The 22209-nt window shown below is 50.8% G+C and overlaps 1 protein-coding gene across 2 annotated transcripts; it reads right to left on the reverse strand.

Moving 5' to 3' along the window:
- Nucleotides 1-680: 680 nt before the first annotated feature.
- Nucleotides 681-21894, reverse strand: FZR1 (fizzy and cell division cycle 20 related 1). 2 transcript variants are annotated; one of them, XM_083483942.1, is made up of 14 exons: nt 21625-21894; nt 15908-16086; nt 14407-14532; nt 13849-13912; nt 13341-13468; nt 11893-11975; nt 11086-11269; nt 10199-10264; nt 8778-8880; nt 7705-7889; nt 6441-6674; nt 5046-5150; nt 3102-3194; nt 681-2253 (listed from the first exon to the last, which is right to left on the reverse strand). In XM_083483942.1, exons 2-14 carry the CDS (start codon nt 15974-15976, stop codon nt 2212-2214), a joined length of 1482 nt encoding a protein of 493 aa, XP_083340068.1. In that variant the 5' UTR covers nt 15977-16086; nt 21625-21894; the 3' UTR covers nt 681-2211. The 2 variants fall into 2 exon arrangements, with proteins under 2 accessions (XP_083340068.1, XP_083340069.1); XM_083483943.1 differs by having other exon boundaries at nt 21629-21707.
- Between the last annotated feature and the right edge of the window lie 315 nt (nt 21895-22209).

The raw sequence follows: 22209 nt of genomic DNA on the forward strand, positions 1-22209 counted from the left end.
TTGGCGGGAAAGTCCCTTATCCCAGCGCCGTGTCCTGCTGCTGCCCCTTATTGACGATGTCCCTTAAATTTCCTGGGTTTCAAAGGAAGCAGCTCCTCTCCCTCCCTCCCTGCCGGCCAGGGAGGAGGGAGGTTCCAACTGTGTTGCTTGGCTGCATTGCTCACCCAATAAGGAGTCTAAGAACGACTGGGCGGTGGAGCTTGCATGCCTTGTGCCGATCAAATCGGCTGCGTTGCCTGGGGACTCGCCTTTGCTCAGCGCTTCCCAGCGGAGAGGTGACGGTGGTTTTCCTTGCTGCGTCCCCTTTGCCGGGTTGCTGCGCTGTGGGAACCACCGCTTGAGGCTTCGTTTGGCTGCTGGCTGGGCTTTCTGCCTTTGGCTTGGAGGGGCTCAGACGTTGAACATACCTGTGCTAGGAAAATCCCTTATTTTGGCTGCTGATCCCTTATTTTCGAGGCTGCTGGTCCCTTATTTTCAAATCTGTAAGTTGACAGCTATGGGTAGACGCAATCCACAGGCTGGGCTGCGAATATGCAACATTCCCCACCCCGCCTTACAAGGGGGAGCACCAGGAATTTGAGGAGGGGGCAGGCGGGAGGGGGAAAGGGAATAAGCACCTTAAAATTTCCCAGTTCCCACAGCAAAGCTTTCGAAAAACACCACACGCTGGGGGCGAAGGCCGCTTTTGAAATCCACATGTCCTTTTAATGCCAGATACACTGAATTTCCCCCCAAGGTATTGTTTACAAAGGTAACCACGTTTTACCTCTTGCCGGCAGGAAGGGGAGTTTTGGGGGTAGAGAAAAAGCGCTATCCCAAATATTAATTCTCAGAACTTTCGTCAACTTGCAGCCCGAAAGTGCTGCATGGGAAAAATCCGAACTTGCAAGGTCTCCCCCTGCCTTCGCTCGTTGTAAATCGCCTCTTGCCAAATCGAATCGACAGACATGCACAGACACACAAACGCACACGGGGTATTTGTTTGAAGGCGGGCGCCCCAGTTTTTCAGAACAGCCCGACAGCGACCGCTCTGCAAGAGCGGTGCGAAGCTCAAGATCGCTGTCTAACCGCAGGGCGCACGAACTCAACATGGCGCACTCCCTTAACAGAGGCAGACAAGAGAGATGGAGGGAGAGAAAAAGACGAGAGAAAGGAGGTTCTTCACTGGGACGCTTGCTCAGAAGTCAGCCCATCGACGGCTCTGCGCTATTCGCACTCGGCACTCCCGCCGGGATTCCGGGGTTTAAAAACCGCTCCGAGATCCAGAAGCTCAGCCTCGCGGGGCTGCGCTCCTGGCGCCCGTAACAACTGGGAGTCGGGAATCCAATATGTTTCCCGCATCCCTGACCCGAGAAGAGGTCTTCCCCGTTCTCAGAAAGAGGACGCCTCTTCTACGAACCAACCTGTTGCACGCAGCTGGGAATGGCGATTCGCCGAGCCTCCCTCTTAAGTTCCCGGGTTTCCCGGCTCCCACCGTTCCTGACCGCTTTTGCAACAGCTGGAGGCGGCTGCCAGTTCCACCCTGCTCTGGATTTAAGAGGCTTTCCCCCGCCGCTCTCAGGACAGAATGCCTCTTCCAGACAAGTGATCTTGCAAGCGATTTAATCCTTTTTGTTTTTAAGCGAGGATGCGTTGCTAGACTGCATCCGCCACCCTCGAGCAGCGATTTGGGTAGGCAGGCATCATTGTTTCTGGGCACCCCAGACACACAAGGGGGGGGGGCGAAATTTAAGAGCAGGGGGTAATCGTGCCTCCGTGTTTGTTGCTTTTTAAAATCACAGGCACTAGTCTCTTCCCGCAAGCTCACAAGTGCTGGTTCCGCCCCATAGCAAAAGAGACAGGGGGGAAAAGTGGAGGGGGGGGGAGGAAAAACGAGCAGGCATTTCGGCTGCGTCTGACAAGTGATTGAAACAACCTCATTCCTGTCTTTTTGAAAAACAGGCCGCAAAATATACATCTTATAGTTATTGGTTCAGAGGTTCCCCCACAAATAACATCCGATAACATTCACACTCAGATATTTAATAAAGGATCTTTTGAGGTTTCCCCCCTCCCAAACCTCTGAATATCTCCTCTTCTTTTTTTGACACATGGCCCCACTCCCTCCCTGCCCCCCCCACCCCGAGATGACAGCCCGAGGTCCCATGCAGGCCAGTTTAGTGGTTCTCCACCCAAAGCACAGTCTCTTGTTCCGTGGTCCTCTTTTCTTTTCTACCGTATCCTGGTGAAGAGGTTAAGGACCGACACGGACTCCTGAAAGGAAGGAGAAGGGATGGTTAGCGGGCCTGCCGCGTTCCCTCTGCGACTCGTGGCCAAGGGCTTGGGACGAGAAGATGCTCATCTGAAGGGACAGGTTACCCAAAACTGACTGTGTAGTCACCCCAACTAGGCCCCCCCAAACTTCCAAAAAATCTCGCTTTGAGGATTCATTAGCTAAAATGCCTTAGCTTGAGCTGTATAGCTGTACAGTGGTGCCCCGCAAGACGAATGCCTCGCAAGACGGAAAATTCGCTAGACGAAAGGGTTGTTTGTTTTTTGAGCTGCTTCGCAAGACGATTTTCCCTATGGGCTTGCTTCGCAGGACGGAAACGTCTTGCAAGTTTGTTTCCTTTTTCTTAACACTGTTAATACAGTTGCGACTTGACTTCGAGGAGCAACTCATAGAACGCGGTGTGGTAGCCTTTTTTGAGGTTTTTTAAGACTTTGGTGATTTTTGAAGCTTTTCCAAAACTTTCCCGACACCGTGCTTCGCAAGACGAAAAAAATCGCAAGACGACACTGGAATGTACATTATCTACTTTGAGATAAAATCAGTTTGAAAATAGGTCATCTGAAACTAGAAGATAGTCTAGGACACTATTTGATGTTGTGCCCAAGTGAGTAAATTCACCTGGCACGTCCGGAGGGCAGTTGCCATTTAAAATGTTCAAATTCATACGAATGGCCAATTGATAAAGAAGGACTGTAAGACGACAAAACTTGTGGAACGAATTAATTTCTTCTTGCGAGGCACCACTGAATAACACGAAGTAGCTGAATAAACAAAGCCTTCTCCTCTTCTCAGTCCACGAAGGTGTAATAGATGGCCTTGTCTCCCTTACCTTGGTGGAGCGAGTTTTGCTGAAGACGTTCCAAAACCTCAGCGTCTCATCTCCGGCGCCCGTCACGATGGCCTCTCCGTCGGGTGACATTGCCTGCAGAAGGGAAGGAGCGGGGTCAGCGGCAGAGCACGTCGTGGAAATCAGGCTCTCCCCCATTCAAGCCCATGAGGACTAACACCTTAACTTTAGATTTTGGGGAACGCGCCCCCCCCCGCCTGAAACCCCGGAAAGCCATTGCCAGCCAGGGCAGATGATACGGGGACAGGTGGGCACAATGGTCTGATTCTGCCTAAAGCTTTTCTGCAGAGACGCATATCCCTAATCATTTTGTGAATCTAAGCTTGGCCTCATTGAGGGGCCAAGGAGCGTCTCCACCCCCATCGTTCTACCCGGACACTGAGGTCCAGCACCGAGGGCCTTCTGGCGGTTCCCTCACTGCGAGAAGCCAAGTTACAGGGAACCAGGCAGAGGGCCTTCTCGGTGGTGGCGCCCGCCCTGTGGAACGCCCTCCCACCAGATGTCAAAGAGAACAACAACTACCAGGCTTTTAGAAGACATCTGAAGGCAGCCCTGTTTCGGGAAGCTTTTAATGTTTGATGTATTAGAGTATTTTAATATTCTTTTGGAAGCCGCCCAGAGTGGCTGGGGAAGCCCAGCCAGATGGGCGGGGTATAAATAAATTATTATTATTATTATTATTATTATTATTATTATTATTATTATTATTATTATTATTATTATTATTTCAATATCAGTAGGGAAATGAGAGTACCCCTCAACATTTTTCAAAGAAAAAAAAGCACTATATATGTATTAAATTTTGTGTACTGCAATTTGGAATACACATTTAAACTTCCTTAAAATATAAATGACTTCCCTTCTTCTCTTTCCATGGTTCATTTTGCATACCCTAAATCCCTGCATATGGGACGCGGGTGGCGCTGAGGGTTAAACCACAGAGCCTGGGACTTGCTGATCAGAAGGTCGGCGGTTCGAATCCCCGCGATGGATGGGGTGAGCTCCCGTTGCTCGGTCCCTGCTCCTGCCAACCTAGCAGTTCGAAAGCACCTCAAAGTGCAAGTAGATAAACAGGTACCGCTCCGGCGGGAAGGTGAACGGCGTTTCCGTGCGCTGCTCTGGTTCACCAGAAGCGGCTTAGTCCTGCTGGCCACATGACCCGGAAGCTGGACGCCGGCTCCCTCAGCCAGTAAAGCGAGATGAGCGCCGCAACCCCAGAGTCGGCCACGACTGGACCTAATGGTCAGGGGTCCCTTTACCTTTAAGAATAGAGGGCATCACAGCCTCCTGAGTATGGGACGCAAGTGGCACTTTGCATGCTTTCAAACTGCTAGGTTGGCAGGAGCAGGGACCGAGCAACGGGAGCTCACCCCGTCGTGGGGATTCGAACCGCCGACCTTCTGATCGGCAAGCCCTAGGCTCTGTGGTTTAACCCACAGTTTACCCTGTGCTTAATTAGTTCTGGTAGTTTAACTTTGTCCCCACGTGGGGTTTCTTGAAATGCTCAGAAGAAATCTGATTGGTTGTTACGAACACTCTGTCAAAAGTTCTTTTGTGAATAAAACGACCTGGGCCCAAGGGTGGAGACAGAGATTATTATACGGACCCTTCCCAGAGTCTTGCTGGTTCAAGCCTCTGTGTGTATTCTTATTAATCAGGGTTCAATCCTTCCCTTTGCTTTGGGAACAGATCCCTGGGAGGGAATGTTTCTGGGAAGGAGGGAGCTTGCTGCAAAGGATGGACACCCCCTAAAAAAGCTACCCAGTCTGCCTCAGATTTTGGAGCTGCTTTCGCATTCAAAATACCCCAGAACAAAGGAAGAAGAAAACAGCGAACAACTACAACAATGCGTGCATAAGCAACAGGCCAAAAAGGCTTCCACAGAGAGGGGTTTATTTTTGGAGGGGGGGGGGGACAGTTACTCACCAGGTAGAGGACTCTGTAAGAATGCCCGGTTAGCTTTGCGACTTGAGTCAAGGATGGATATTTCCAGACGAGGATTTGGTTCTGAGAGTATCCGTGAGTGCTCACCTAGAGAGAGAGAGAGAGAGAGAGAGAGAGATGGATGAGTATGTGGACTTAAAAATGGAAAGCATAATGCTGTTGGGTCAACAACTCTTCGAAAGATTCCATCAACGGTGTCTCTGGAAATTTTTACGCATCACCTGGGAAGACAGGCGAACTAATGCCAGCGTACTGGAAGAAGCAAAGATGGCCAGTGTCAAAGCAATGATTCTTCAACATCCACTTCGTTGGACTGGTCGTGTTGTGTGGATGCCCGATGATCGTCTTCCAAAGCAACTACTCTCTTCCAAACTTAAGAATGGAAAGCGTAATGATGATGGTCAACAAAAGAGGTTCAAAGACTCTCTCAAGGCAAATCTAAAATGTAGTATAAACACCGACAACTGGGAAACACCGGCCTGCGAGCGCTCCAGTTGGAGAACAGCCTTGACCAAAGGTGTCGCGGACTTTGAAGACACTCGAACTCAGGACGCAAGGGAAAAACATGCTAAGAGGAAGGCACGCTTGGCAAACCCTCAACTCCCGCCCGGAAACTTATGTCCCCACTGTGGAAGGACGTGTGGATCCAGAATTGGCCTCCATAGTCACTTATGGACTCACTGCTAAAACCCTGTTTTGGAAGACAATCTTACTCAGCTACGAGGGATCGCCAAAGAAGAAAAGAAGACAGAGAAAGAGAGAGAGAGGGAGGGAGAGAGGAATATTACCAGGCTAACACTGTGATGTTGGAAAGCAGAGGAGGAACAACCTGTGCCGAGCCCTGGTGAGGAAGCAGAGGCAGTTTTACCCCTGCCCCTGATGGGGCTGGAGCACCCCTAAAGCAGCCTGCCAAATAAACCCGCCTAAGTTACTAGGGGGACGCGGGTAGCGCTGTGGGTTAAACCACAGAGTCTAGGGCTTGCCGATCAGAAGGTCGGCGGTTCGAATCCCCGCGATGACGGGGTGAGCTCCCGTTGCTCGGTCCCTGCTCCTGCCAACCTAGCAGTTCGAAAGCACACCAGTGCAAGTAGATAAATAGGTACCGCTCCGGCGGGAAGGTAAACGGCATTTCTGTGTGCTGCTCTGGTTCGCCAGAAGCGGCTTAGTCCTGCTGGCCACATGACCCGGAAGCTGTACGCCGGCTCCCTCGGCCAATAAAGCGAGATGAGCGCCGCAACCCCAGAGTTGGTCACGACTGGACCTAATGGTCAGGGGTCCCTTTACCTTAAAGTAACTAGGAAAATAAAGTGCCAGCCCTCCAGGGGACGGGCAGGCAAAGTATAGGGGGAAGCACACAGGAAACGAGGACTCCCTTACCAGTTCGTTGGCGTGCTTGGACCAGGCGAGGTTGCAGACTTGCGACCCGGTGTCAATGCACTGCAGAGGCTGTCCGGTCAGCGTGTTCCAGAAACGTATACAGCGGTCTGCCGTCCCGCCGCCGGAAGCCAGCAGCCCGTGCTGGTGGGGGGACCAGGCGATCGCCTTGACGGCCGCAAGGTGCTCTGTGTACTGCTGGACTGGGCTGAGGCTGGAGTGGTTCCACACGAGGAGCTGCGAGGGAGGGAGAGGGAGCCCCGTTTTTCGGGCAGGGGGTGCCAGAGCTATGGAGTTTTGTCTGAGACCCTCCCTGCCTGCAGACTGTCTTGCCAGAGTGGTGCATGCTCTGGTTATCTCCCGCTTGGACTATTGCCTGCTCCTGAATGGGGTCACTGTGCCCCCGAAGGACCAGATGTGCAGCCTGGGAGTCATTTTGGACCCACAGCTGTCCATGGAGGCGCAGGTCAGTTCTGTGTCCAGGGCAGCTCCATCTGGTACGCAGGATGAGACCCTCCCTGCCCATGGACTGTCTGGCCAGAGGGGTGCATGCTCTGGTTATCTCCCGCTTGGACTACTGCCATGCGCTCTACGTGGGGCTACCTTTGAAGGTGACCTGGAAACTGCAACTAATCCAGAATGCGGCAGCCAGATTGGGGACTGGGAGCGGCCGCCGAAACCACATAACACCAGAAAGACCTACATGGGCTCCCTGGACGTTTCCGAGCACAATTCAAAATGTTGATACTGACCCTTAAAGCCCTAAACAGCCCAGTATCCCTGAAGGAGCAACTCCACCCCCATCGTCCAGCCCGGACACTGAGGTCCAGCTCCAAGGGCCTTCTGGCAGTTCTCTCCTTGCAAGAAGTGAGGTTACAGGGAACCAGGCAGAGGGCCTTCTCAGTGGTGGCGCCCGCCCTGTGGATTAGCCTCAACCAGAGCCAGGGCCTTCTCAACACTGGCTCCGGCCTGGTGGAACGCTCTGTCTCATGAGACCAGGGCCCTGCAGGATCTGATCTCTTTCCGCAGGGCCTGTAAGACAGAGTTGTTCCGCCTGGCCTTTGGCTTAGAATCAGTTTGATTCCCTCCCCCTCTTTCTTTTTCCTTTCTCCTCCTACAAAGAGATTGCACCCTAATTGTTTTAATGTTGTATCTTAATCTTTCAAATTGTATTTTAATCAACTTGTTTTTATTGTTGGTTGTTAGCCGCCCTGAGCCCGGTCTCGGCTGGGGAGGGCGGAGTATAAATAAAATTTATTATTATTACCTTGTTGTCGTTCCCGCCGGACGCGAGGAGCTGGTGGTCGGTCGACCACTTGAGCCCGCAGACCTCCTGCCTGTGGCCTTGGAGGCGGCGCTCAGACTGAAGGGGGGGCGTCCGGATATCTCTCTGCAGGATCATCCGGTCCCGGCTGCCGGAAGAGAGTTGGTCCGCGTTCCACGCCAGGGCACCTGGAGCATTGATAATAATAATAATAATCGTAGTAGTAGTAATATGCAAAATAAATAGCAAAGACAGACAGACCTCAGCGTAACACTGAAATTGGAACCATTAACACTCAAAACGGAGCACATTCGTCTTCCGAAAATAGTTCGCAAACCGGGACACTTAACTTCCGGGTTTGCAGTGTTTAGGTTCCAAGCTGTTTGAGTCCCAAGGCGTTTGAGAACCAAGGGGCCACTGCAATAAGTTGCTATTAATATTCTTATTTCTGCAGGGCTTCGCACGGGGCTTTTAGGAAATCGGCGTTCCGTTTCCGCGTTCTGCTTGCCCCACTTTCGATATACGATATCTTTATTGTCATTGTCCCATGCAGAACAATGAAGTTGAAAAACTACATAAAACTACTACAAGACTACTACAAAACTACATAAAACTACTACAAAACTACATAAAACATTCAAAAACCCCTAAAAACTCTGAAACCCCATTTTAAAATACACTATACTATAGAGACCCCTTATGCTGCGTTTAGAACCAGAATTGCTTTTGCGTAGAAACTGTTTCTCAGGCGGCTAGTCCTGGCCTTTATAACCCTATATACCTTCTTCCAGAAGGCAGAAGCTGAAAGAGATCATTTCCGGGGTGTGTACTATCCTGCGCTATCTCTACCGCTTTCTTACGGCACCTGGAAGCATAGATTTGATCCAAGGTGGGAAGAGTGCACACAATTATTCTCTCCGCAGTCTTTACAACCCTGGACGGCATTGTTTTTCCCCTGGCCGTGCAGCTCCCAAACCGCACACAGAGACCATACGTTAATACACTCTCCACAGTGCAATGGTAAGATGCCATCAACAGGTCCTTTGAGAGATTGTTTTTCCGGAGGATTTCCTTACCTACTCTGGCTGTGTGCCCTTCCAGCATGGAGAGTTTCTTGCCGGCTCCGGCGTCCCAGATCTGTACAAAGCCCTTATGGGTCCCGACTGCTACCAAGTTGCCCTAATCGGGGAGAAGGGATGCAAAGGGTGAGAACCTCCGAGAGCCGGGTGGCAAGGTTTGGAGGGCCACATTCAGCCCCGGAGCCAAAGGATCCCTCCTAATAATAATAATTTTTTATTTATACCCCGCCCTCCCCAGCCAAGACCGGGCTCAGGGCGGCTAACAAACAAGAATAACAAGTTGATTAAAATACAATTTAAAAGATTAAGATACAACATTAAAACAATTAGGGAGCAGTCTCATCCTAGGAGGAGAAAGGAAAAGAAAAAGGGGGAGGGAATCAAACTGATTCTGAGCCAAAGGCCAGGTGGAACAACTCTGTCTTACAGGCCCTGCGGAAAGAGATCAGATCCCGCAGGGCCCTGGTCTCATGAGGCAGAATGTTCCACCAGGCCGGAGCCAGTGTTGAAAAGGCCCTGGCTCTGGTTGAGGCTAATCTGACTTCCTTAGGGCCCGGCACCACTAGGGTGTTGCTATTTATGGACCTTGAGGCTCTCCGTGGGGCATACCAGGAGAGGCGGTCCCGTAGGTACAAGGGTCCTAGGACATGAAGGGCTTTAAAAGTCAAAAGCGGACCCTTAAATCTGACCCTGTACTCCACCGGGAGCCAGTGCAGCTGGAAAAGCACTGGGTGAATCTGCTCCCATGGCAGAGACCCCGTGAGGAGCCTCGCTGCAGCATTCTGCACCCGCTGGAGTTTCTGGGACAGCTTCAAGGGCAGCCCCGCGTAGAGCGAATTACAGTAGTCAAGCCTGCAGGTGACCGTCACATGGGTCACTGTGGCCAGGGCAGGGCGGGAAAGGTAAGGGACCAACTGCTTGATGCGGCGAAGGTGGAAAAATGTCGCCTCGGCTGCGCCTCCATGGAAAGGGAGGTGTCAAGGATTACACCCAAACTCTTAACGGAAGGCAATGGCAGTAATTGGCCTAGCCTCGCCATCGCAGCCCTGCCCGCCATTCGCCACCGCTGCGCTTCGGCGGAAACCCGACAGCGTACTTGTTAGGTAGATTTATTGCTCTAGAGTTCAGTGTCCGACACGCTTCCCCTGCACGCCTCTGCAGGTCGTAAAGCAATTAGCAGATAGCAAAGTTGCACAGCGGTCGTGTGATTTGAAAGAGCAGAAGCTGCGAGCGTGCCTTTGGAAAGCTGAAGTTTCCGATGGAAACGAACTGTCCCTGGACTTATTTTATCCCTTTTCCTCACACGGACGCAGGACCGCTGCTGCTCTGCTCTCCTGCCAGGTCTGCTTTCGGCAGAGTCCACACAGGGAAGAGTGACTGGACGCAGGAGTTATTTTATTTACACGCACAGTACTGACCCGCTCAGACCATCCGACGGAGGTGACGGAATCGCCTTCCACGGAGAGGTCGCACAGCCGGGTCACCTTGGGAGAAAGAGGAGAGGGGAGACGGGGAAGAAAGAATGAGAAAAGGAGAGGGCACTGGGAGGGAAAGGAGGAGGGGGCTGTTGACGTCGTGGGCTTCCCACAAGCAGCCTTGTCCCCAGCAAAGAAGCATAAGACCGTAATAATAATAACAAGAGTTTAATTTTACTTAAGAACCTGCCTGCTGGGTCAGGGCAATGGCCCACCAACAGCTTCAACAATTCAACAATTACTTTGATAAAATACATATTTTGTGATGTAAAAGTGGCTTGAGATACCTATTAGGTCCATAAATGACCATATAGCATATATCCAATACAGTGGTGCCCCGCAAGACGAATGCCTCGCAAGACGGAAAACCCGCTAGGCGAAAGGGTTTTCCGTTTTTGAGTTGCTTCGCAGGACGAATTTCCCTATGGGCTTGCTTCGCAAGACGAAAATGTCTTGCGAGTCTTGAGATTTTTTTTCGCTTTCCCCCCCTTTATCTAAGCCGCTAAGCCTTTAATAGCCTTTTAGCAGCTAAGCCGCTAAGCCTTTAATAGCTGCTAAACCGCTAATAGTGCTAATCCGTTAAGCTGCTAATAGGGTTGCTTCGCAAGACGAAAAAACCGCTAGACAAAGACACTCGCGGAACGGATTAATTTCGTCTTGCGAGGCACCACTGTATGGTGACAATTTGTTGTGGACAAAGGACAGCTGGACATATAAAGGGCCCCATGACCTTCAGTAGCTTAGGGCCTCAGCAAACCTAAATCCGGCCCTGTTCATAACGTAAGAAAATAAGGACGGACACACACACACACACACACGCTTGACCTTACCTGGCTGGTACAGGCACTCCACAGGTAAACACAGGTCCCGAGGCCGACGCTGAGAACGTTAAGGGACGACCAGTCAACCAAGTTTAGGTAGAAGTCGTCCTGAAGTTCCGGGGCATCCAATACTTTGAATGGGATCTTGGAGATTTTCCTCGTGGGCTTCCGAGGAGACCGTAGCAGCTTTTGGCTGTTTCGGCCGCGTGGGAAATTGGGGAAGAGGAAGAAGGAGGAGGCGTGAAGAAGGAGAAAATGTCATTATTCCCTCCAAACAGGGTGGATTTGATTTAAATCAAATCGATCTAAATCAAATCAGCCTAAATCATTCTCTCTTTCAAACCGGGCGGCTGCAGAGTTGGTGCTATATATACCGCTAAGCCACAGTCATGTGGCCAGCAGGACTAAGCCGCTTCTGGCGAACCAGAGCAGCGCACGGAAACGCCGTCTACCTTCCCGCCGGAGTGGTACCTATTTATCTACTTGCACTTTGACGTGCTTTCGAACTGCTAGGTTGGCAGGAGCAGGGACCGAGCAACGGGAGCTCACCCCGTCATTGCGGGGATTCGATCCGCCAACCTTCTGATCAGCAAGCCCTAGGCTCTGTGGTTTAACCCACAGCGGCACCCGCGTCCCTTGGGATAGTTCCTAGGAAAGCTCAATTAGAAAGGGAACCTACTTAAGGACTCTATACAGGCTCTTGGGTACCCCATTAAGGAAAAATGAGTATTTTTCTTATAACATCCCCTGCAGGAAAACCTTCACCCTATATTGTTGTGTTTCCTAAAACACTTCGCTAAAAAAGGGAGCCCAAACCTTTTGTTGCTGACGGGCGAGAGCGAATAGGGGGAGACCTCGTTGCCGTCGTCCGGGCTGGAGCGTTTCGTGGTGAGGGAGTACTGGACGGGCGAGAAGGCAGCACACACATTAAACCCAACATAAAGCTCAAACTGTTCTAAAGGAATAAAAAACCCATATTATTAAACAGGCAGCGCTAAGGCATTGCACCCACAGAAGGGAACCAGAGATTATTAAATTCCAAAACCCTGGCGGAAAAGGAATTTATTTTCTTTTTTTGGGCCTGGCGCCTATAAAGATAGGAGGGCAACCATGGCGCGCCTCTCCAGGGATGGCTGTCTGCAAGCAGGGAGCCACCACTGAGAAGGCCCTGTAGATACCCTACGCACCTCCATTGAACAGCCCACGAAGGGCCTTGAGTGATGAGCAAAGGGTTCAACAACAACAACAACAACACCGGTCTTGAAAGACCTACATTGGCTCCCAGTACGTTTCCGAGCACAATTCAAAGTGTTGGCGCTGACCTTGAAAGCCCTAAACAGCCCAGTAGACCTGAAGGAGCGTCTTCACCCCCATCTTCCAGCCCGGACACCTGGGTCCATCTCCCGAGGGCCTTCTGGCGGTTCCCTCCCTGCGAGAAGTGAGGTTACAGGGAACCAGGCAGAGGGCCTTCTCGGTGGTGGCGCCTGCCCTGTGGAACGCCCCCCCATCAGATGTCAAGGAAATAAACAACTATCTGACTTTTAGAAGACATCTGAAGGCAGCCCTGTTTAGGGGAGTTTTTAATGACTGATGTTTTGATGTATTTTTAATCTTTTGTTGGGAGCCGCCCAGAGTGGCTGGGGAAACCCAGCCAGATGGGCAGGGCATAAATAATAAATAATAATAATAATAATAATAATAATAATAATAATAATAATTATTATTATTATTATTAATACCTTGCCCATCTGGCTGGGGGTGGAGACGCTCCTTCAGGGATACTGGGCCGTTTAGGGCTTTCAAGGTCAACACCAGCACTTTGAATTGTGCTCGGAAACGTACTGGGAGCCAATGTAGGTCTTTCGGGACCGGTGTTATGCGGTCTCGGCAGCCGCTCCCAGTCACCATATGTGATGTCAACCTGCGTACATAGGCTGACGTGGATGGATTTATATGGGAAGGAGGGAGAGGGTGCCTGGAGGATATATATACTGCGTGAAACTTGTCATTTCTTTGGACTTGCTGTGGACTTGATCACGCAAGTGCCTTCTGCTATCCGGAGAGCAGAATAAACTCTTTCTTGGAATCAACCTCGGTGTCGTTTGACTTCCTTCCTCCTGTCCCAGAGCAACGCAGACCCAATCGGTGAACTCCAATAAGGCTACAGGTCATGTCCGGAACTGTACACCGGACCGGCTGGGAGTGTTTTCGACCGAAGGGTGAGCCCCTTCAGAGTCAGTGGACGAAATGAAAAAAACAAATACCGTGAAAAGGCTCTTTTTTTCCGGCGTGGAGGGCTGCAGCCTCCTGTCTTCCGTCTGCGGGTCTTGCACCTTCTCGATCCCAGCCCCCAAGAGCTCGTTCTTTAGCAAGGCTGAGTACGCAAGGCCATCTGCGGGGGGTTGAGAGAAGCGGGGGACCTTGAAGTCAAGCCTCGTTTAAAATTAAAATAAAAACACAAATGCAAGGCCTTTTCCTTGCTTAAAGAGGCTTTTTAAACCACCATAATCTGGGCACAAGGGTATATGTTTACGCGACAAAAGCATTCGCTATTGCAAAGAATCAGGGTGAATAAAAATCAATGCTTTTTAAATAATAATAATATTCAGATTTTCTCTATTTAAATCGGATTTTTTAAAAATTCAAATCAGATTTTTTTGATCCGAATCGGATTTTTAAAATAAAATGCTTTTGGAGGAAAAATCTTTCTGAAAATTTTCTATTTAAGTTCCATTTTAGTCCAACAATCAAAGAGGGGTGATAATCTCATACCTTTGCCATTGTCTGAAGTCGCGTCCTTTGCTTTTCTGTTTTGACTCGGGGACTTTTCGTTTTCCTGCGAAGCGTAGAAAAAGAGCGCTTGTCTGATAGTGCAAATCATTTTTCTGGGGTTGCGGCGCTCATCTCGCTTTACTGGCCGAGGGAGCCGGCGTCCAGCTTCCGGGTCATGTGGCCAGCAGGACTAAGCCGTTTCTGGCGAACCAGAGCAGCGCACGGAAACGCCGTTTACCTTCCCGCTGGAGCGGTACCTATTTATCTACTTGCACTTTGACGTGCTTTTGAACTGCTAGGTTGGCAGGAGCAGGGACTGAGCAACGGTAGCTCACCCCGTCATTGCGGGGATTCGAACCGCCGACCTTCTGATCGGCAAGCCCTAGGCTCTGTGGTTTAACCCACAGCGCTACCCGTGTCCCTAATCAATCAATGTACCGTACTATAAAATAAATAAGATAGTATCTGGAACAGATTAAGTTTGAGAACCAAGGTATCACTGTAAAAAAAAAAAAAACCCCAGAAAACCAGCCAAGGGCGCTGTCTTGTGACGCTCACGTTTATCCTGTGGAAACTGATGCTCCAATTTGCCCCGGCTCGGGATGGGATGAACCTGTCGCCGTGCTTGCTGGGAGACGACACGGGGGAATTTGAAGGCGTCAGGGTCCTCCTCATGTCGGCAACCTGCAATTTGTGGGTGCCAAGCCGAGAAATCAGGCAACAGAGAAACACGCCCCCGTCATCAGAAGAGAAACCGTTGTCGTTTCAACTTGGAACGGAGTTTCTTTAAGCTTTTAGATTTACTGCTTTTCTAACCCATAACCTGCCCTCTGAGAAACTAGTAGGTTCTTCCTCTTTCCCTCCATTCTGTGGCGCCCAGGGTGGATAAAAATCAATGATTTTTTTGTTTTAAATTGATTTTTTTCAAAAATCAGATTTTTTTGGAAGGAAAAATCTTTCTAAAGATTTTCTGTTTAAGTTACAAAGGCCATTCATCAGGAAATAAGATTTTGTTTCTGTGCTGAAACTCAGTTGTTTTTTATTGTTTAACCACGTCCATTAACAAACATGGATACATATGCTATAAAGTTATTGTTTCAGTTAAATAGTTTAAATTGTTGTTAAGGAAATGATTACATTTCTGCTGCCAATAAAGTGCAGCAGAAAAGCTGTCCAAATATAAACACTTAACTTAACTCATTAAACCTCACAATGATTTCATAATTATCTGTCTTATGTATGTGTAATATTACAACCAAATCACTAATTTCTGATATAAACTGTAAAAATTTATCATTCCAAAAACGAATCCTTCATCTGGTCTGTAAATCTTAAGTTTATACCAGCAAGAATGAATCTTTCGGCAAAAAATGATTTAAATGAAGTCTTAATGACTACTAGCGTTTTAAATTTAAACATACCATATCGTGGTTACTGCCATTATGCCAATTTAGGAACTGAATGGACTTTATCTCCTGACCATCCATTGGACTTTGATTTCTCAGGACGTGTTCTGATGGCATATGATGTTTTGGTCTATGGAATTACACACTGCGATATATTATATGTTGAATTGTGTTTGAAGCAGACGTTACATAGCCCAAAACCAGCCTGTTAGGTTGTGTGTCTTGTTATCAGGATTGCATTTTACGTAACCTACGGTTTAGTGTTTTGAATTCTGGTGCTGGAGGAGACTCTTGAGAGTCCCCTGGACTGCAAGAAGACCAAACCTCTCCATTCGGAAGGAAATCAGCCCTGAGTGCTCACGGGAAGGACAGATCCTGAAGCTGAGGCTCCAAGACTTTGGCCACCTCAGGAGAAGAGAAGACTCCCTGGAAAAGCCCCTGATGTTGGGAAAGATGGAGGGCACAAGGAGAAGGGGACGACAGAGGACGAGATGGTGGGACAGTGTTCTGGAAGCTACCAGCATGAGTTTGACCAAACTGCGGGAGGCAGTGGAAGACAGGAGGGCCTGGCGTGCTCTGGTCCAGGGGGTCACAAAGAGGCGGACACAACTAAACGACAACAACACGGTTTAGTAGTGTTTTGCAAGACTTACGCAAGGCATCATGTTTTCATTCTGGATGTTGATTTGGCGGAGAAGACGTCTTTCGTAGTCTTGATCCATGGTGGAAGCGGTCAAGGGGCGCGGGGGGGGGTCAGGAGAGAGGGGAAGTCAAGTGCTTTATAACAGCCTCACGGCCTGATGTTCATGGAGAGCAGGGGGTCCAGGGTGTGCTGAGGGGGGGAGAGAGGAAAAAGGAAGGAGCACATTAAGGCAGCAGTTTGGGACCCCCAGGGGTCATCCAGTCCAACCCCCCTTGAAATGCAGGAATCTCAGCTAAAGCATCCATGACAGATGGCCACCCAACGTCTGCTCAAAAACCTCCAAGGAAGGAGAGTCCATAACCTCCCAAGGGAGACCTAGGATTGTAGAGTCGGAAGGTAACCCTGAGGATGTTCCAGTCTAACTCTTTGCAATGCAGGAATATGCAGCTTTCGCACTTGGGAATTGAACCTGCAACCGTGGCACCATCAGCACCACGCTCTTAAATATGCTCTAGCTCAGTACACTGACTGGTAGCGGCTCTCCTGTTTCATCACCATCATTTATTATTTTTACCCCACCCATCTGGCTGGGTTTCCCCAGCCACTCTGGGCGGCTCCCGACAGAATATTAAAAACACCAAACACTTAAAACGTCCCTAAACAGGGCTGCCTTCAGATGCCTTCCAAAAGTCAGATAGTTGTTTATTTCCTTGACATCTGACGGGAGGGCGTTCCACAGGGCGGGGGCCACCACCGAGAAGGCCCTCTGCCTGGTTCCCTGCAACCTTGCTTCTCGCAGGGAGGGAACCACCAGAAGGCCCTCGGAGATGGACCCCAGTGTCCGGGCTGAACGATGGGGATGGAGACGCTCCTTCAGGGATACTGGGCCATTTAGGGCTTTCAAGGTCAGCACCAACCCTTTGATTTGTGCTCAGAAACGTCCTGGGAGCCAATGTAGGTTTTTCAGGACCAGTGTTATATGTTCTCAGCGGCCGCTCCCAGTCCCCCGTCTAGCTGCCGCATTCTGGATTAGTTGCAGTTTCCGGGTCACCTTCAAAGGCAGCCCCACATAGAGCGCATGGCAGTAGTCTCTACTGGAGAGGCCAGTGATGGAAAATGGGACCTTTTCACAGGCAAAGCTCTGCTTCCGAGTTACAGCTCCTCCCCAGCAACCACGGCTGCGAACACACATTTTCAAAAGCGAGGAGGGCTCCTCGTAGCAGGGAAAATGAAACAACTCCAGCAATAAAAAATTGAGGCACTCCTTACAGGACACCCCAAAACCACGGGTCGGGATGGAACGGGAATAAATGGGAGCTCCGCCTAAGAAACTACAGTCATTCCCCTAGAGATGAAGCAAGTTTCTAGTCCACAAGGTCCTGAACAAAGGGGGCTGAATTAAACAGAAAGCAGCTTTAGACAGTCTAGCAAGCTCACTGGTCCACCGAGCTAACTAGTTTCTACACTGAAGCTCTCTATAATTTTCGGGGTATCTTCCCAGCCCTAATTGGAGAGGGTTAGAGTAGGACTAGGAACTGGGGAGGCCCGGGTTCAAATTCCCCACTTAGCCATGAAGCTCAGGAGGTGAACCTGTGCCAGTCCTTACCTGTCTGTCTACAGAGGGGGTAGCTGTTTGGGTTAAATTGGGGGGACGGGACCTTCAGCTCCTCAAAAGATGGAATATCAATGCAATAAAAACAAAGAAACAAGCAGCCTCACATTTTGGCACCTGGTTACTGGAAATAAAGATTCTTTTAGAGGTGGCAGACTCCCAAGAGACTGCGATCTACTCACAGAGTTAAAAACTGGCAGGGATCTATGCCCTTTTGGGGGGTTCGGGTCTAAGCTGTTAAGCTTTTTTTAGGGAGGAGGAAAGCCCCGTTTTTGGGGGTACAGGGCTAAAACATTGAGCTTTCTTGGGGAAGCCAGTGATTGACCCCATACGTCCAGTGATCTACCTGTTGGACGTGCCTGGTCTAAAGAAAGAATAAATCGTAAAAGTCAGAAAATAGAGGAGATGGCGGCTTGCCTCAGCCTCCACTAAGGCCATACCCTGGGGGCATTTTCCTGGGCTGGGGAATTATGGGGTCCTATCCTCTGTAGCTGGGACGCGGGTGGCGCTGTGGGTTAAACCACAGAGCCTGGGACTTGCTGATCAGAAGGTTGGCGGTTCAAATCCCCATGACGGGGTGAGCTCCCGTTGCTCAGTCCCTGCTCCTGCCAACCTAGCAGTTCGAAAGCACAACAGCACAAGTAGATAAATAGGTACCGCTCTGGCGGGAAGGTAAACGGCGTTTCCGTGCGCTGCTCTGGTTCGCCAGAAGCAGCTTAGTCCTGCTGGCCACATGACCCGGAAGCTGTACGCCGGCTCCCTCGGCCAGTAAAGCGAGGGGTCCCTTTACCTTTATCCTCTGAGGCAGGAATACTTTGAACCCAATGAATGGCACGGGGGGGGGCGCTTTAAATGGACTATGGGGAGGGAAATAAATGGGAAGGGGGCAGCAACAGCAGCCCCCCACTCTCAACTTCCTAACTGGGCCCTCCTCCAGCTGCTATCCGTTGTATATAACCTCCCATTGCATTAAAGCACAGAACCCCACAATTCCCCTTTTTGCGGGGGGGGGCACAGATCAGACCCTCGCCACGAAAGAAATGGAGGTTCGCTGGTCTATAGATGGGGGGTAATTAATAGGAAGGAAGGGAACTTCCAACTTCCCTATGAAGTCACCCCCAAAATGAAACACCTGCCTGCTGCAATAAAGTCTCTCCCCCCCCCCCGATCTACCACTTTTATGTTAAAGTAAAGGAACACACACCCCCCACTTTGCTAATGCAACTGGGTGACCCACCTGCCTCCCTCCAGCAGACAGCCCCCCCAATACTAAGCCTTAGTATTTTGTTACCTTAAAGCACAGACTTCGCGCCCCCCCCCCCCAGTTACAGGGGAGGAAAATGGAGAACAGATAAAAGGAGATACGAGTCCCTCTTTTAACGGAGAGAAATAAAATTGGGGAGTGGGCACCCCCCCCAAAAAAAACCCAACCCACTGAATTCCCAATCAGGTCGTCTCCCACCAAAGAGCGACCGTGATAACAGAACCCCCACTCCCCTTACAAGAAGCCCCATATGAAAGGGGTGCAATGTTTTCCTGCCCCCCACTTCGTCATCCGTTTATCCAAGTGTGCCTCCCCAACTCTAGCCTGCCTCCACCCCCCGTACAAAAGATACCTCAATAGTACTCCTCTCAATTGCTTTAAAGCAAGGCTCCCCCCCCCCATTAATAGCTTATCTGTCACATGAAAGGGAGGGGCGAGGGGAGGACTCCATTGCCCCCCCCCATTGCTGCCCCATCTCTCCAGGGAGTCGTCCCCCCCCCATAACAGACCTCTTCTCCTATTGTATTCAATCACAGGCTCTCAATCCCTGGTTTGGGAAATTTGAGTGGTCTTCAAATCTGCCCCCCTCCCCCCAAAAATTCCCAGACCTTCTCCTCACCGACTCAGCTCCACCCCACCCTTCCCATGACAGAAAAGGCAGGGAGGGGCCCTTCAATCGACACCCCCCCCCATTTCCTTCTCATCCACTCACCTAATTAGTTCCTCCATCGCTCTCGGGAAGACACCTCTATATTATTATTATTAATAATAAAATTTATTACAGCCCCCCCCCAAATTAAAGCACAGGTTCAGCCTCCCCAATTTATTACAGCCCCCCCGGCACCCCAATTAAAACACAGGCTCACCCTATGCAACTCTGCTATGAGAAACCGGGGGCGGAGGGGGGGACACACGGACATCTCCCCCCCCACTCCAATCAACCTTCTCCTCACCCAATTACCAACCCCCCAAAAAAACCACACACACACCAGGGGACACCCCCAATAACATAGCGCCCCCCGTATTAAATCACACCCCCAAACCCTGCAGCTGGAAAAGAGGTGGATAGAATAAATGGAAATTCCCACCCCCACCTCTGCACCCCCCAAAAAACATAACAACCTCCTCACTGATTTAAAGCCCCCCCCCCCAATTACAGGAAAATATTGAGGGAGAGGGTGCTGCCTTGTAATTCACCCCCCTCCATATTAAAAGCACAGCCCAAACCCTGCAGCTGATAATGGGGTGGAGGGAATAAATGTAAATTCCCACCCCCATCTCTGCACCCCCCAAAAAAATAACTCCCCTCCCCAGTGATTTAAAGCCCCCCCCATTACAGGAAAGTATTGAGGGAGAGGGGGCTGCCTTGTAATTCACCCCCCCCGTATTAAAGCACACCCCAAACCCCCCAGCCTCTTCCCCCTGAAGCTTCTCACCCCATAGACAACCCCCCAAAATAACACCCCTTCCCACTGATTTAAAGCCCCCCCCATTACAGGAAAGCATTGAAGGAGAGGGGGGGCTGGCTTGTAATTCACCCCCCACTCTCTTCCCTCTGAAGCTTCTCACCCCATAGACCACCCCCCCCAAAAACACCCCTCCCCACTGATTTAAAGCACCCCCCCAATTACAGGAAAGCACTGAAGGAGAGGGGGGCTGCCTTGTAATTCACCCCCCACCCTCTTCCCTCTGAAGCTTCTCACCCCATAGACAACCCCCCCAAAATAACACCCCTCTCCACTGATTTAAAGGCCCCCCCATTACAGGAAAGCATTGAAGGAGAGGGGGGCTGCCTTCTAATTCACCCCCCCACTCTCTTCCCTCTGAAGCTTATCACCCCATAGAGGGAGAGGGGCTGCCTTGTAATTCACCCCCACACCCTCTTCCCTCTGAAGCTTCTCACCCCATAGACCCCCCCCCAAAAAATAACACCCCTCCCCACTGGTTTAAAGCCCCCCCCAATTACAGGAAAGCATTGAAGGAGAGGGGGGGTCTGCCTTCTAATTCACCCCCCACTCTCTTCCCTCTGAAGCTTCTCACCCCATAGAGGGAGGGGGGCTGCCTTGTAATTCACCCCCACCCTCTTAAGCTTCTCACCCCATAGACCCCCCCAAAACACCCCTCCCCACTGATTTAAAGCCCCCCCCCAATTACAGGAAAGCATTGAAGGAGAGGGGGGGTCTGCCTTCTAATTCACCCCCCACTCTCTTCCCTCTGAAGCTTCTCACCCCATAGAGGGAGGGGGTCTGCCTTCTAATTCACCCCCACCCTCTTAAGCTTCTCACCCCATAGACCCCCCCAAAACACCCCTCCCCACTGATTTAAAGCCCCCCCCCCAATTACAGGAAAGCATTGAAGGAGAGGGGGGGTCTGCCTTCTAATTCACCCCCCACTCTCTTCCCTCTGAAGCTTCTCACCCCACAGAGGGAGGGGGGCAGCCTTCTAATTCACCCCCACCCTCTTCCCTCTGAAGCTTCTCACCCCATAGACCCCCCCCAAGAAACACCTCTCCCCACTGATTTAAAGCCCCCCCCCCCATTACAGGAAAGCATTGAAGGAGAGGGGGGGCTGCCTTCTAATTCACCCCCACCCTCTTCCCTCTGAAGCTTCTCACCCCACACACAGACCACCACCCCCCCATTTAAAAACAAGCTTCCCTCCATGGGGGGGCGCACCCCCCATAACCAATTGCATTAAAAATAGGCTATTTTCTCCCCCCCCCTTCCCATTCTGTTGCTGAAAATTTGGGGGGGGCGTTTCCTCTTCCCAACCCCCCCCTGAAAGTGGGGGGGAGGGGGAAAGGGGGGCTGGGAGGCCCTTAATTGAACCCGCCCCCCCCCCAGGTTCTCACCTGCCTTCATCCAGAGCCTTCCAATATGGCGTCGGTCTTGCTCTCTTCTGGCCTCGGCCCCGCCCACCTCTGACGCGAGGCCACGCCCACCGCTCCGCCCACCGCGTCTCTCTCTATGTCTCTCTGAGAGCCCGACGCGCGGGGCATCACGGGAAACCGGGCGCGCCGCGTCACTTTCCTCCCCGCCCCCCGCGCTCTCCCATTGGCCCCGTTCGAATCAATACAAAAAGGAAAGAGCCAAGCGCTGCGGAGGGAGGGAGGGAGGGAGGCGGGGCGCGGAGATGACGGAAGAAGAGCGCGTCGGCGTTGCCCCTGGCAACCCGCGGCCTAGCTGCGCCCCGCCGAGCCTGCCTCGCGTGGAAAAAAACAAAACGAATAAACTTAATAAAAATTTTAAAATACCACACAAAACATAAAATGGACGCAGGGAATGTAGGATGGGGCTTCCCAAGGAGTTCATTTAATTTGTTTTAGAGCATTTTGGACACACAGGGCTGTTTTATAGATGCTTTTTCAGCCAAAAAAATGTTTTTTTTTTTACATAACTGGATGCAAAAGGACTAGCTGCTCTGGGTAGGCTTGGTT

This window comes from Podarcis liolepis (genome assembly GCF_965112155.1).
Source record: "Podarcis liolepis genome assembly, chromosome: 18".
NCBI classification, from domain to species: Eukaryota; Metazoa; Chordata; class Lepidosauria; order Squamata; family Lacertidae; genus Podarcis; species Podarcis liolepis.

Bases quoted from the DNA above. Each gene is read 5' to 3' on its own strand.
- FZR1 (XM_083483942.1), bottom strand. From the start codon at position 15,976: ATGGATCAAGACTACGAAAGACGTCTTCTCCGCCAAATCAACATCCAG. The intron at 7,890-8,777 runs GTAAGGAAATCC...TCAATGCTCCAG, and splicing joins AGGGCACACAGCCAGAGTAG to GTGCCCTGGCGTGGAACGCG. The intron at 6,675-7,704 runs GTAATAATAATA...CCTCCCTCGCAG, and splicing joins CCGGCGGGAACGACAACAAG to CTCCTCGTGTGGAACCACTC.